We start from the raw sequence: 11,258 nt of genomic DNA, 5'->3' as shown, positions 1-11,258 counted from the left end.
GCACCATCACGCCCTGCTAATTTGGTTTGGTTTGGTTTATTTTGGGGGGTGGGGGTAGGGTGGAGGGCTTCGCCACGTTGCCCAGGCTGGTCTCCAACTCCAGGGCTCAAGCGATTCTACCTCAGCTTCCAACGTGCTGGTATATCAGGCTTGAGCCACGGCACCCGGCCTCCCACTCTGTGTTTTGCGTCCTCCGCTTCCCAAATTACAGGATCCCGGAAAGCCAAAAATAAGGAGGCCAGCTGCAAAGAGTAGCCTCAGGTTTTGTGTACTCAGTGAGTCGTCCTATTTATCGATTAATACCCGAAAGAGAGTAGCCCCCAAAGGGCGCTGGGAAACAGTTCCTGTGTATGTGGTTGTCTCTTCCTCCCCCGGAAACGCTTAGAAGTAGAATGAAAGCTTTCTTAACCCTCCTGCCTCCTGGAATGGTGGGAAATGGAGTCTCTGGACTTCATGTTAATCCGAGCTTGTTTATACTAACTGTCCTGTCCTTTCTGAAACCAGAAGAAAGTCCTGTCCACTCAAGTTTGTTACTGACTGCAATTCCCCGCGGACACAACCGCAGGTGATGATAGCGCCCAAGCCTGTGGAGACTACATTACCCAGAAGGCAAAGTGCGGACACACTTCCGTTCCCTTTACTTAGCAGACAGCTGCACCACGCGCAGCTCGGCGCGGGCTTTTCTGGGAGTTGTAGTTTCCTAGCCAAACGGTGCCTGCTGCCCTCTGATGGCAGCTCTGAGTCAAAAAGTAAAAATTTGAGTCAAGCCCCTTGACCTAGGGATTCCAACACCGGACCAAGACGGCTCAAAAGGTCGGCGACATGGGGCGGAATAGAGTGGGTTACTTAACCGCCAGAACCCGTGGGGCATGCGCCGCTGCGTGTGGGCAACCGCCACGAGGGGACTGGGGTCCGTGGGAGTTTGAGGGTGACGGTCTGAAATCTATCAGGATGTTTGTAGAGGGTGAGAATGTTCACAGAGGGATGTTAGGAAGGGTTGTAAACGTCTGAGAGGGGCCTGGTGTCTAGAAGGGCTAAGAGGAGTCAGTGGAGCGGTGAAGGGATCTTTGATGAGCTTAATGACCTGAGGATAATTTACTGGGGACCAGTGGAGAAGCCTGAGGGGACTTAGGGTGTCTGCTAGAAGTTCTATGGATGGCTGGGTGCGGTGGCTTACGCCTGTAATCCTAGCACTTTGTGAGGTCAAGGTGGTGGATCACTTGAGGTCAGTCAGAAGTTCGAGACCCGCCTGGCCAACATGGAGGAAACCCCATCTCTACTAAAAACACAAAAAAATTAGCTGGGCGTGGTGGCGCACGTCTGTAATCCCAGCTACCCGGGAAGCTGAGGCACGAGAATCACTTGAACCTGTGTGGCTGAGGTTGCAGTGAGCTGAGATTGCACCACTGCACTCCACCCTGAGCAACAGAGTGAGACTGTTTCGGGAAAGAAAAAAAAGGTCTGTGGGAGACAGAAATTACTGGTGACCAAGGGGATCTCTGAGCGACCTGAAGGGGTGAGGGATGGTTGAGAAGCATCAGGAAGGGAATTTGAGAGTCTGTGGAGGTACTGGGGCTACAGGTACAAAGTGGGGAGGTCTCTGATGAGATTAATTAATATGTGAAGTGCCTTGAGAGCATCTGTAAAGGGCATTCTACTTGGAAGCAAGGATCTCAGAGGATATGGATGGGACCAAGGGTGTCTTCTTGCAGGAACATTTCAAGCCAGCTAATAGATTTAGGTGGGCGATTAAAGGTTAGAGAGCCACTGGAGTTTAAGGCCAAATGCCACCTGTGACATCCTACACAGCCAGAATCTGGGGCTAGTCTGGTAGGGCTGTGGTCTGACCTGGACAGCAGTTAGGGAGCTGAGCTGAGCTGAGCACTGATGATTCCATATTAGATGTGGTTAGAGGTGCTTTAAAGGCACTGGGCTTAGAGGCTGAGGCCAGTAGTTAGGGTCCTCTCCTCCTGAGACAACATCCCCATCTCCATCACCCCACCACCAACTCAGCTGCAACTATGTTGCCAGGAGACATGTCTCATCCCAGCTTCCAGAAATAGCCTAGTGGCCCCCACCCCAGGGAATGACTTACATCACCCAGGAGAGGGAGCAGTTTCCCGCAGGCCGCCTTGGGAGCCTCGGTTTCCTGCCAGTATCCTAGCCCTGGATCCTCTCTTCCCTGCCAACCGACATCATCTGGGACCACCCACCCTGGCTGGCATGAAATGAGGTGCGAGTGGGTAGCAGTTCCCAGTCAACGTTCCTTCCCCCTCAGGGTTGCACAGGGTGGAGTTTCATGGTGAAGCCAGTCCAACAAGCCCTCAATTGCACTCCATCTCTTAGCAGCTGTGTGGCCTTGGGGAAGCCCCTTCCCCTTTCTGGTCCTGCAAGAGACAGGACTTGTCTCTAAACACACTTCCAGCCTGGATTATTCCTCCTAATTCTTTCATCCCTGATTCGAGCTCTCCAATCTCAGCTTCTAGCTTTATGAGTTCATCTCAAATCCTCTGATCCTGAAAGCCTGATCTGGATCCAACTATCTTGGTGTTAGGAAGGAAAACTCAGTTGTTGAAAGAACGTGGGCTTTGAAGTCCTGGCTCAGCCACAGGGCCCTGGGCAAGTCACTTAGCAGCACTGGTTGCCCCTACCTTACTGGATAATGAAAGAGCTACAACATTGCAGCTCGTAAGTATTGGACACACAGTAGGTCAACAGCATCGATGACTAGTGAGCCAGTCCCTTGGCTGTGTGCTGGCTGGGGATGTTCCCATGGCTGGACCAGATCACCAAGTTACCTTGCAAGGTAACTTGCAGGCTGTTCTGTTCTCCAAAGGACTCCCGGCTGAACTCAGTGCAACGAGAGGGGTGTGGGCAGAGTGTGAGGGGCAGTGCAAAAGGAAGCTCCTGGTCTTCGCTGGGGACCTGGGGTTTGGGAAGAATTCACTGCCACAAGTGGGAAGGCATCCAGGCAATCAGAAGAGCAAGGGCAGTGGGACTGTGGTGAAAACCAGTTGGAAGAGCTTTCAAGGACAAAGTCCCCATGGAACAGAGGGGCAGTCAGATGAAGCTGGTGCATGCCCGAGACCACTATCATCAACCTCTAGGACTTAAGTGCCTCTGAGGTCAAGACACGGTTTCCCAGGCCTGGATTTGGCCCATTCTGATTAGGGTTAGGCCCTCTACACCAACCTGGCCACAGACCCACTGGCAGCCAGGCTGGGGCCCCTCCTTCAGAATCAAACAAAAGCTGTGGCCCTCAGGGGGCTGCACCCAGCACCTAGGACATTGATCACCGCATCCAAAGGTCCAAAGTTTTATTGTTTTGAATACATTCTCCAGCGGCCCCTCTACTACCCCCACCCTCAGTCCCCAATACAGAATAAGGCTTGACCACAGCCCCCCACCCCACTCCAGAGGCCCCAGCTGGGAGGCAGAGGAGGCTTCCAGTTTGGTTTCAGGGTACCCCCTTGCCATCCCCCCACCCGCCTGCCCATGGGCCAGTCCTAGGAGCAGCTGGGGGTGAAGGGGTTGGACCGGTGCTGGGGTGGGGAGTGGGAGAGGGATAGCAGGCACTTGTAGAGATCTGTGGCCCATGGGCGGCACCCCTCACCCTCCTCCGCCCCCCACCCCCCAACACATGGAATTTTTGGTTCGTTATAAAATTGTCCCTCCCTCCCCTGCTGTGACCTTGTGGGGTATGAGAAACCTAGGCACTCATGGCCCCCTGGAGGGGCAGGGCAGGCAGGGCTGGGGCTGAGAAGGGCTGGGAGTGGGGCAGAGTGGGTGGGTCAGAGGGGTACAAGAGGCAGAGAACAGGGAGGGAGACAAGGCTTTACTTCCTAAGCGATTGTAATAAAAAAGTTCCTGGGTGTTAAGGCCAAAGCCTCAATTCAAATATAAATTCCCCAGAATGGAGGTGGCCCCCTTAACTTCCCCCTCCCTCCCCGCTACCACCACTTTGCCCAGAGCTTAGAAACCCACAGAGACAGGGAACAGCCCCTAGCCTTGGGCACCCACCCACCCCCACCATTTAAAAAAAAGAAATTTAAGTTTTATACAAAATGTGGGGAGGGGAAAGGGAGGAGGCAGGGAAGAGACAAGAGAGCTGCCCTCACCTCCAGGGCACAGGGGGCTTAAGGCAGCAAAAGAAGCATGGGGGTTGGGGGGCACACGGGTCCCCTGCCCACAGCCCTCAGGAGTCTCGGTGCTCCAGGGAGAGCTGGGCCGTGGCATGCTGGAGGTCAGAGCTCACCCGCCTTGGGGTGAGGGGCCCCCCGGCCTCCCCAGGCGCCTCCCCACGCACCTTCTTGTCCTCGCCCTCATCCTCAAAGCCCCCAGCGGGGCCCCCACCCCCTTCCAGGCGACAGTCTTCACTCCAGCGCCGCTTAAAGCGTAGCTTAAGGGGCATGCACTGGGATGCCCCGGGTGCCTCGCCAGGCTCAGGCTTGGGGGGTGCAGGTGGGGCACGGGGTGTCTTGAACACCTCCCCGTCTTCCTCATCCTCATCACTGATGTCAGTCACCTCCACCTCCTCTGACTCGCCTTCCGAGATGGGCTCCACCTTGATCTGTGGTGGCGGGGGCGGTGGGGCTAGCGCCCCTGCCCCCTCGGCCAGCCCGCCTGCGCTGCCACCACTCTGGTCAGCACCAGCTGGGGCCTTCTCCCCAGCTGCCCGCTGCCGGCGTCCAAGTGGGGGCGGCTGGAGCTTAAACTTGAATGGGGAGGAAGAAGAAGAAGAGGATGACGAGGCCGAGGAGGGGACTGGTGGGGTCTCGGGTGCCATGGGCGGCAGCGGGCACTTGTCAGGGCGCTGGGGCTGGGGCACCACCAGCCCGGGGTAGTGCAGGAAGGCGCGGGGGCTGAGGTGGTAGTTGTAGACGCTTTGGGTGTGGGCCTGCAGGTACCGTTTCATGTCCTCGGGGCTGAAGGAGAAGTGGGAGCCTCCCCCTGAGCCGCTGGGCCCCCCGCCACCACTGGGGTACATCGGGCTCAGCGTGGGCGAGGGAGTGTAGGCCAGATGGGTGGGCGTCATGGGCAGAGCCGGGGAGAGCTGAGGGGGCAGCAAGGATCCAGGCCCAGCCAGAGGTGACACAGGGAAGGGGCTGAGGGGTTCAGGGCCACCCCGAGGCCGGGGATAGACACGGAAGACACCAGGGTCATGGGGCAGGCGGGCCAGCGGGGGCCCTCGGAAGGCACCCAGATCTGGAGGGCCAGGTGGTCGGGCCCGGGGATCCTCTCCCAGCGGTTCCTCCAGCTCTGATGTGCCATCACTACAGTCACTGACTGAACCTCGGCCCAGGCGGCGGGCCACCACAGCAGAAAAGAGGGAGGATGAGGATGAAGAGCAGGCCGGTGGTGAGCGGGGGTCCTCGGTGGGGGACAGCACCTCGGAGGGCGTCGAGGGAGGGAAACGGAAGTGGCTACCACCCGACGGCACTGGCGGGGCACTCTGGGGCACCGCACCCCCTGGCGGAAGGGAGATAGCGTCAAGGCCCCTGGCCTAGCCTGAAGGGGCACGCAGACCCCCTCCACACCAACCATCCCCGGTACTCACCAGCCAACCCCACATCAATGAAAGGGTAATTGACCAGCACCAGTTTGTTGAAATTGAACTTGTAGGTGAACCGTTTCCCCTTAGTCTTGTGCAGAATGCGCTTGTTATAGTAATAGCTGTGGGTACAGAAATGCCATTGGGAGGGTCAGGTACATGGGATCCAGGTCTAGACTCCCCACCTTAACATGCACTTGGGTGTGGCTCCCAAAGGCCAACTGAGGAACGTGGGCCACAGAAGACAAATCAAGTGCCCAGAGAGTGGGTACCAGCTGTCTCCTCACATGTAAGGCAAGACTAGAGGATCCACTGGTGACTGTATTCTCTCCTCAAGATACTTCTGTGTTACCAAGGGGCTCAGGGAAGGGCTGGGAGTGGCCCAAGGTCACACAGCTAGGATTTGGCAAAGCCAGGGGTCAGACCCAATGCTTGTTCCCACAGGCAAGGGGCTGTGCAACGGGTGGGGGCAGTCCACATGTGCTCAGGGGTCCCCAGCCCGTCCTCACCGCAGGGCGCGGCTCAGCTTGTCGTAATTCATCTGGGGCTTGCACTTGCGGACGCCCCACAGCCGGGCCACCTCATCAGGGTCTTTGATGACGAATTCCCCGTAGTCCCCCTGCCAGGCGATGACGCCCTGGTACTCCTCCTTCCGTAGCAGCTCCAGGATAAAGTGCCACAGCTGGATCTGCCTCGAGCCAGGGGACGACTCTGGCTTGTAGGCCCAATCCGGGAAGGCAAACCCTGGGGACAGGAGGCAGGGAGTGGCCTGGGGTCAGGATGCCAAGTCCAGGGCTCTGGGTCCCATCCCAGGGTCCACCTCTGTCCTGCCTTCAACATGGGGAAATCTGTCTCACCTCAGTCAAGACCTGATTTAAGAGAAGACAGTGTGTGTCTGTCTGTCTGTCTGTCTGCATGTGAGGGGCTAGACAGGAGCTGGGGGGAGGGGAAGCTGGAGCCTGCTCCAGCGACACCGGGAGAAACAGGAAACCGTCGGCGGTGGGTCCCGGGGCCAGTGCCAGGGGGCCAGGCACCAAGCCAGGCTGGCGGGCAGGGCTGCCAGTGGGGGAGGGGCAGGAAGGGGCACACGTGGCCAGCCGGGTTGGGGTACAGCCCCCCAGCTTACCCCCACTCCCATTCACAGCCAGTTACACCACCCCAGCTACTCAGATCTCCTCCTTAGGAACATGCCCTGTCTCCTCTGAAGACCCAACAGAGCCCCTACTCCCACCCCAGGACCTGAGAGGAAGATTTTTTTTTTTTTTTCTTAAAAGGACCAGGAGGGGTGGGGTGACTGGTTGCCGATGAGGTCAGCGCTTGCACACACAGAGGCTTCTGTCTTCCCTGGAGAGTGAAACCCAGACTGTCTGAGAGGCGCCCCCAAGCCCTGGACCCTCTGAGCTACACTGCCCTCCCCAGACCCAGGCATCCAGGCCCCACCTGGCTGGAGGGCCCAGCCCAGGCCTGGAGCTTGAGCAGGCACCCTGGAGCTGTCACCCTCTTCCCACTTCTGCCTTCTCATCCTCAGCTCCTTCCCTGCCCACCTGCCTGCCCGCCCCCAGCATTAACCTTGGGTAGAGGTTGGTGGTGGGCTGGCTGGTCTCTGGAGGGGGTGGGCAGCCTGGGGTGGGGGGTGGGGGGGGCTGCGGTTGTTGTCATTTCCCAAACCCCCGGGTAATCAGGGGCCATCAATAATTCAGCACCAGGCAGCCGGTAATGGAGGGGTGGGAGGAGGGAAAGGGGAGGAAGGGAAGGACAGGGGAGGCAGGGCAGGGGCCCTGGTGCCACTAGAGAGAGAAGGCCAAGGTGGCCGGCTAGAGATGGGCGGCTCCCAAATCCAGTCAGGCTGCAGGGGTCAATCCGCCTCCCTTGGCCCCAGCTCAAGCAGGTACCAACAAGACCTCCGGGCAACACATCCACCCTCAAAGACTCCACCCAAGTCTGGAATCCAACAAGGGATCCTTCCCCTTGGGAACCCAGGGAATCAGTAGTTCCTGCTCCCACAGGGACCACCCCCTCCAAATCCAGAGCTCACTGTCCCTCACAGGGACCCAGGCCCCCAACTCCCGCCCAGACTGGGCTGCAGTACCACATAATCCCCGAAGTCCGTGCCCCATTCGGATATATCCCAGCCTTCCACCAGCCCCTCAGGGTGCCAGGGATATGACCTCCAGCTGTTCACACACCAGTACCAACAGCCCCAGTTCCATTTAAAAGTGACAGCCTTTGATAACCCCTTCCAGGGACCCCAGAGCCCCATCGCTCTCTTGGGAATCTAGGTGTTCACCCCATTATCCTCACCCTTCTAGAGAGTCCAGATCACAAGGTCTCCTGCAAGGCCCAGGATCCTTTGGAACCCAGGTGACCAAGCCACCAGCTTCATGGACCCTCACATCCCCTCCAAAAAGCTCCCGGTCCTTCTCAGGGCTCGAAGCTCCATGCTACTTCCACCTCAGCCCCAATTTGGCTCTAGACCCAGAAGGGGGGCTGAAGCCCCCGAGACATCAATCTGGGGGTGGGGGATGTACTGACTTCCACCCTCCCCCCAAAATTAAAGCCACCCTTCCCAGCCCACCCGCCCCAGCCTCCGTGTCCCGGTAACCAGGCAACGTGTGTGCAGCGACAGTCCTGGGAGCGGGGGAGCAGGAGGCTAAAAATAAACTTTGCAGAAGAGAGGGAGTGAAAGAGACTACACGCAACACAAAGGGAACTCGGAAAGGAGGTGGGGGGGCTCTGGAAAGGCCTCAAGCCGCATTCTGGGAGCTGTCCCAGGCCCCCTTGTTAAACCTCTTCTCTGAGCAACCCCTCCTCCAGGGCCTGGACCCTGGCTCCCACTTCTGGCAGGGACCCGTCCCCACTCCCAGGCCCACCCCAACGACGGCTTTCCTCATCGGACACAGCATACATGAGGGCCTGTTCCCGGCTGTGGTGGGGAGAATGAAGAGGGGGTGACGTCAGGGTGTCTCAATGGGGCTCTGTTCCCCAGGCCTTGGAGCCAGGAGCCAGGCACGGGCAAGGGGAGCATGTGTGAGTGTGCTGTGTATGCGTCCACGTGCTTAAAACAGGGAAACACCAGACCTGCATGGAGGAAGCTTGGGGGTGCGGGACCTCGGGAACATGAGGGCCAGTGAGGCAGGGAGAGAGCTGGCACATGGAGAGAGGGGTTCAGGAAACTGCGAGACAGGGTGCAGAAGTGGCAGCAAACAGACAGCAAGGGCTGGGATGGCGAGGTCCCAGAAGCACACCTGGGTCCTACAGAGGTAGGGTAGGGATTCTCCCAGACAGACTGCAAACCTGGGGGGACGAAACTCCCGGGCACCCCCCAATCTCATGTGACGGCCCAAACTTTTTTTAAGGGGGTCGGAAGGGAGGAGTGGTGGTAGAGGAAGAACACGCCGGCCTCCTCGGGGGCCCCACCACCTCCCCCACTCCAGGCAGCCCTCTATGGCGCCAGAGCCGGGAAGAAAACAGGAAGTGGGAAACAGCCACGGCAGAGGAGAGAGGGGCCGGGATGGAGGATTGGATGGAGGGGTGTGGAGTGGCAGCCTAGGAGGTAGACGGGAAAGATGCACCGATCAGAGGCCATTCCAGGCCTCCCGCCCCTCCCCTCCCCCAGCTGGAGAACCCACACACTGTTCGGCCCCCAGACAGGGTTGGGAAGCGACCTGCGGGTCCTATCAGGCCAAGGTCGGTAGCAAAGAGAGATGAGGCGAGGTTGTCTGGCCGCCTCGGCCTCCTTCTCGGGCGAGGGGAGGCTCCTGCTGCCCCCAGGGCCCAGCGGCCCGGGAGCTAGGGGAAGCCGGGGGAGTGTGTGGGACGCACGTGACTGACCCTACCGCACTCCGCACCCCGGCCCCACCCCCAGGGCCCCTCCTCGGTCCCGGTCCCAATCCTCTGGCGCCGGAGCCCAGCTCCGAGCCCTTTAAGATTAAGCCGCCCCCACCCGCCGAGCAGGGGGATGGGGATGGGGATGGGAATGGGGTGGGGATGGGGTGGGGATGGGGTGGGGATGGGGTGGGGATGGGGTGGGGTGGGTGGGCCGGTCGGGGCACACACCCGCACACAGGAGCCCGAGCCGCCGCCGCCGCCGCCGCCGCCGGGGGAAGGAAACAAGTTTGAACAGCGGCGCCCGGCCCCCTTCCCCCTCCCCCGTCCCCGCCCCGGGCCGGATTCCGACGGGGTAGACGGGCAGGGGGCGGCTGGGACCCCTCCCCCTGCGCGCTTGGGCGCAAAGTCCAGCCCGCGCGAGCCCGGGGGCGGCGGGGGAGGGGAGGGGGAAAAGTCCGAGTGGGAGGGGGGTTAATCCCGCTGCCCCCCGCCCGCCGGCCGAGGGGGAGGGGAACCTTGGCCCCTTAAGGAGGAGCAAGTTGGCGGGGAAGAGAGGGGCGGAGGGAAGAGACGGCCCGCTGAAAGAGAAGAGGTGGATCCGGGAGGGGGGGGGCGAGGGGGGAGCCTCTGCGTCTCCCCACACCTTCCCCACCCTGCTCAACCCCGGGCCCCCGGTGGCGCGGGAGGAGGGTACCCAGGTCTCCCCGGAGCCACCTTAAAGCCGCGCGTTCTAAGGTCGGAAACAAAAAGTTCCTTTTTCGAACGTTCGGGCTGCGCTTTGGAACTTTGCGACTCGGCGAGGGCGGGGGAGCGAGGAGCCGACAGGCGGGCGGGGGAGGGGCGGCGCAGCCCGGACCCCGAGTCCCGGGCTCCCCACTCACGCCCTCCTCCTAGAGGCCATCCCGTATCCCCCGCTAACCTGGTGCAGGGCACGCGCCGCCGTGAAGGTCACCAGCCGGACCGCGCAGCGCAGAACCAGGGATAGCGGACCCGGTGGACGAGCCCCCCCCCGCCCCGCACACGTCCCGGCCCCCAGAGTGCAACGTGACAAGAGCGGAGGGGAAGGACCCCGCCACCCCCGTGATCCCGGGAGTGGGGAGAGCCCAGCCTGCGGGGTCCCAGTACGGATACAGAACCAAGACCCGCAGCACCCACACCACTCCGCCCGGAGCTAGGAATCGGGGGTCCCAGGCAGCAACCCCGCTCGCGCCACGAGAAGCAACAGGTCTCGAGTGCTTGAGGGGTCCCCCAGAACTGGGGATCACTCGGGCTCCCCCGGACCCCTTCAGCCCCCCCAAAGTTTCTCCGTTCGGTTTCCCGGGGCAACAAGTCTCCCCCACACGTGCTGCCCCCGCCCCCACCTGTGTCCGCCGGGGTCTTCATGCTGGGGGGCCCGGGGCGAAGCGCCCCGACTCCGGGCCGCGGCTCCCGGCGCCCGCGCTGCCCCGTCCCGTCCCGCGCCCGTCGGGCCGCCCTTGCCGCCTCACCCGGCCTCGCCTCTCAGAGCCTCTCCCCTCCCCGCCGCCGCCTCCCGGGTTAATATCGCACTCCGGGGCCGGGACGCCCACGCCCCCCGGCCGGCGACGTCACCGCCGCGTCGCCATGGAGACACTGCGCCCGCCCCCTCCCCGCGCACTCACACACACGCTCGTCGGCGCGCAGCTACTGAGGACCGGCCGGCTCCGGGCTTAAAGGGGCCGCGCGGCGGGGGAGGGAGGAAGGAGGGGGCGGGGGTGGAATGGGGTCCCGCGGGTCATGACCGTAGTCCGAGGCTCCGAGTCTGCTGATAACTTAAGTCCTCGGCACTCGCTACCTGCTGCCCCTCCTCCTCTTATGCCCACTGCGGGCTCCAGAGTTTCTTTTGGGAGCCTGTATGGGA

General features: G+C 61.0%; 1 protein-coding gene across 1 annotated transcript; it reads right to left on the bottom strand.

The window, feature by feature from the left end:
• Positions 1–3,300: 3,300 nt before the first annotated feature.
• ERF (ETS2 repressor factor) lies at positions 3,301–10,927 on the bottom strand. The gene is made up of 4 exons (XM_030942362.1): positions 10,741–10,927; positions 6,061–6,295; positions 5,558–5,673; positions 3,301–5,469 (listed from the first exon to the last, which is right to left on the bottom strand). The coding sequence occupies exons 1-4, from the start codon at positions 10,760–10,762 to the stop codon at positions 4,196–4,198; spliced, it is 1,647 nt and encodes a 548-aa protein (XP_030798222.1). The 5' UTR covers positions 10,763–10,927; the 3' UTR covers positions 3,301–4,195.
• Between the last annotated feature and the right edge of the window lie 331 nt (positions 10,928–11,258).

This window comes from Rhinopithecus roxellana, chromosome 12, assembly GCF_007565055.1.
Source record: "Rhinopithecus roxellana isolate Shanxi Qingling chromosome 12, ASM756505v1, whole genome shotgun sequence".
In the NCBI taxonomy this organism is placed as follows: Eukaryota; Metazoa; Chordata; class Mammalia; order Primates; family Cercopithecidae; genus Rhinopithecus; species Rhinopithecus roxellana.
This window is presented reverse-complemented; position numbering and strand designations above follow the sequence as displayed.

What these genes read in the sequence shown, in the direction of transcription:
- ERF (XM_030942362.1), bottom strand. Translation starts at nt 10,762, where the DNA reads ATGAAGACCCCGGCGGACACAG. An exon ending in GAAGACCCCGGCGGACACAG is followed by an intron (nt 6,296 to 10,740) that starts GTGGGGGCGGGG and finishes TCCTGTCCCCAG; the next exon opens with GGTTTGCCTTCCCGGATTGG. An exon ending in AAGCTGAGCCGCGCCCTGCG is followed by an intron (nt 5,674 to 6,060) that starts GTGAGGACGGGC and finishes CTGTACCCACAG; the next exon opens with CTATTACTATAACAAGCGCA.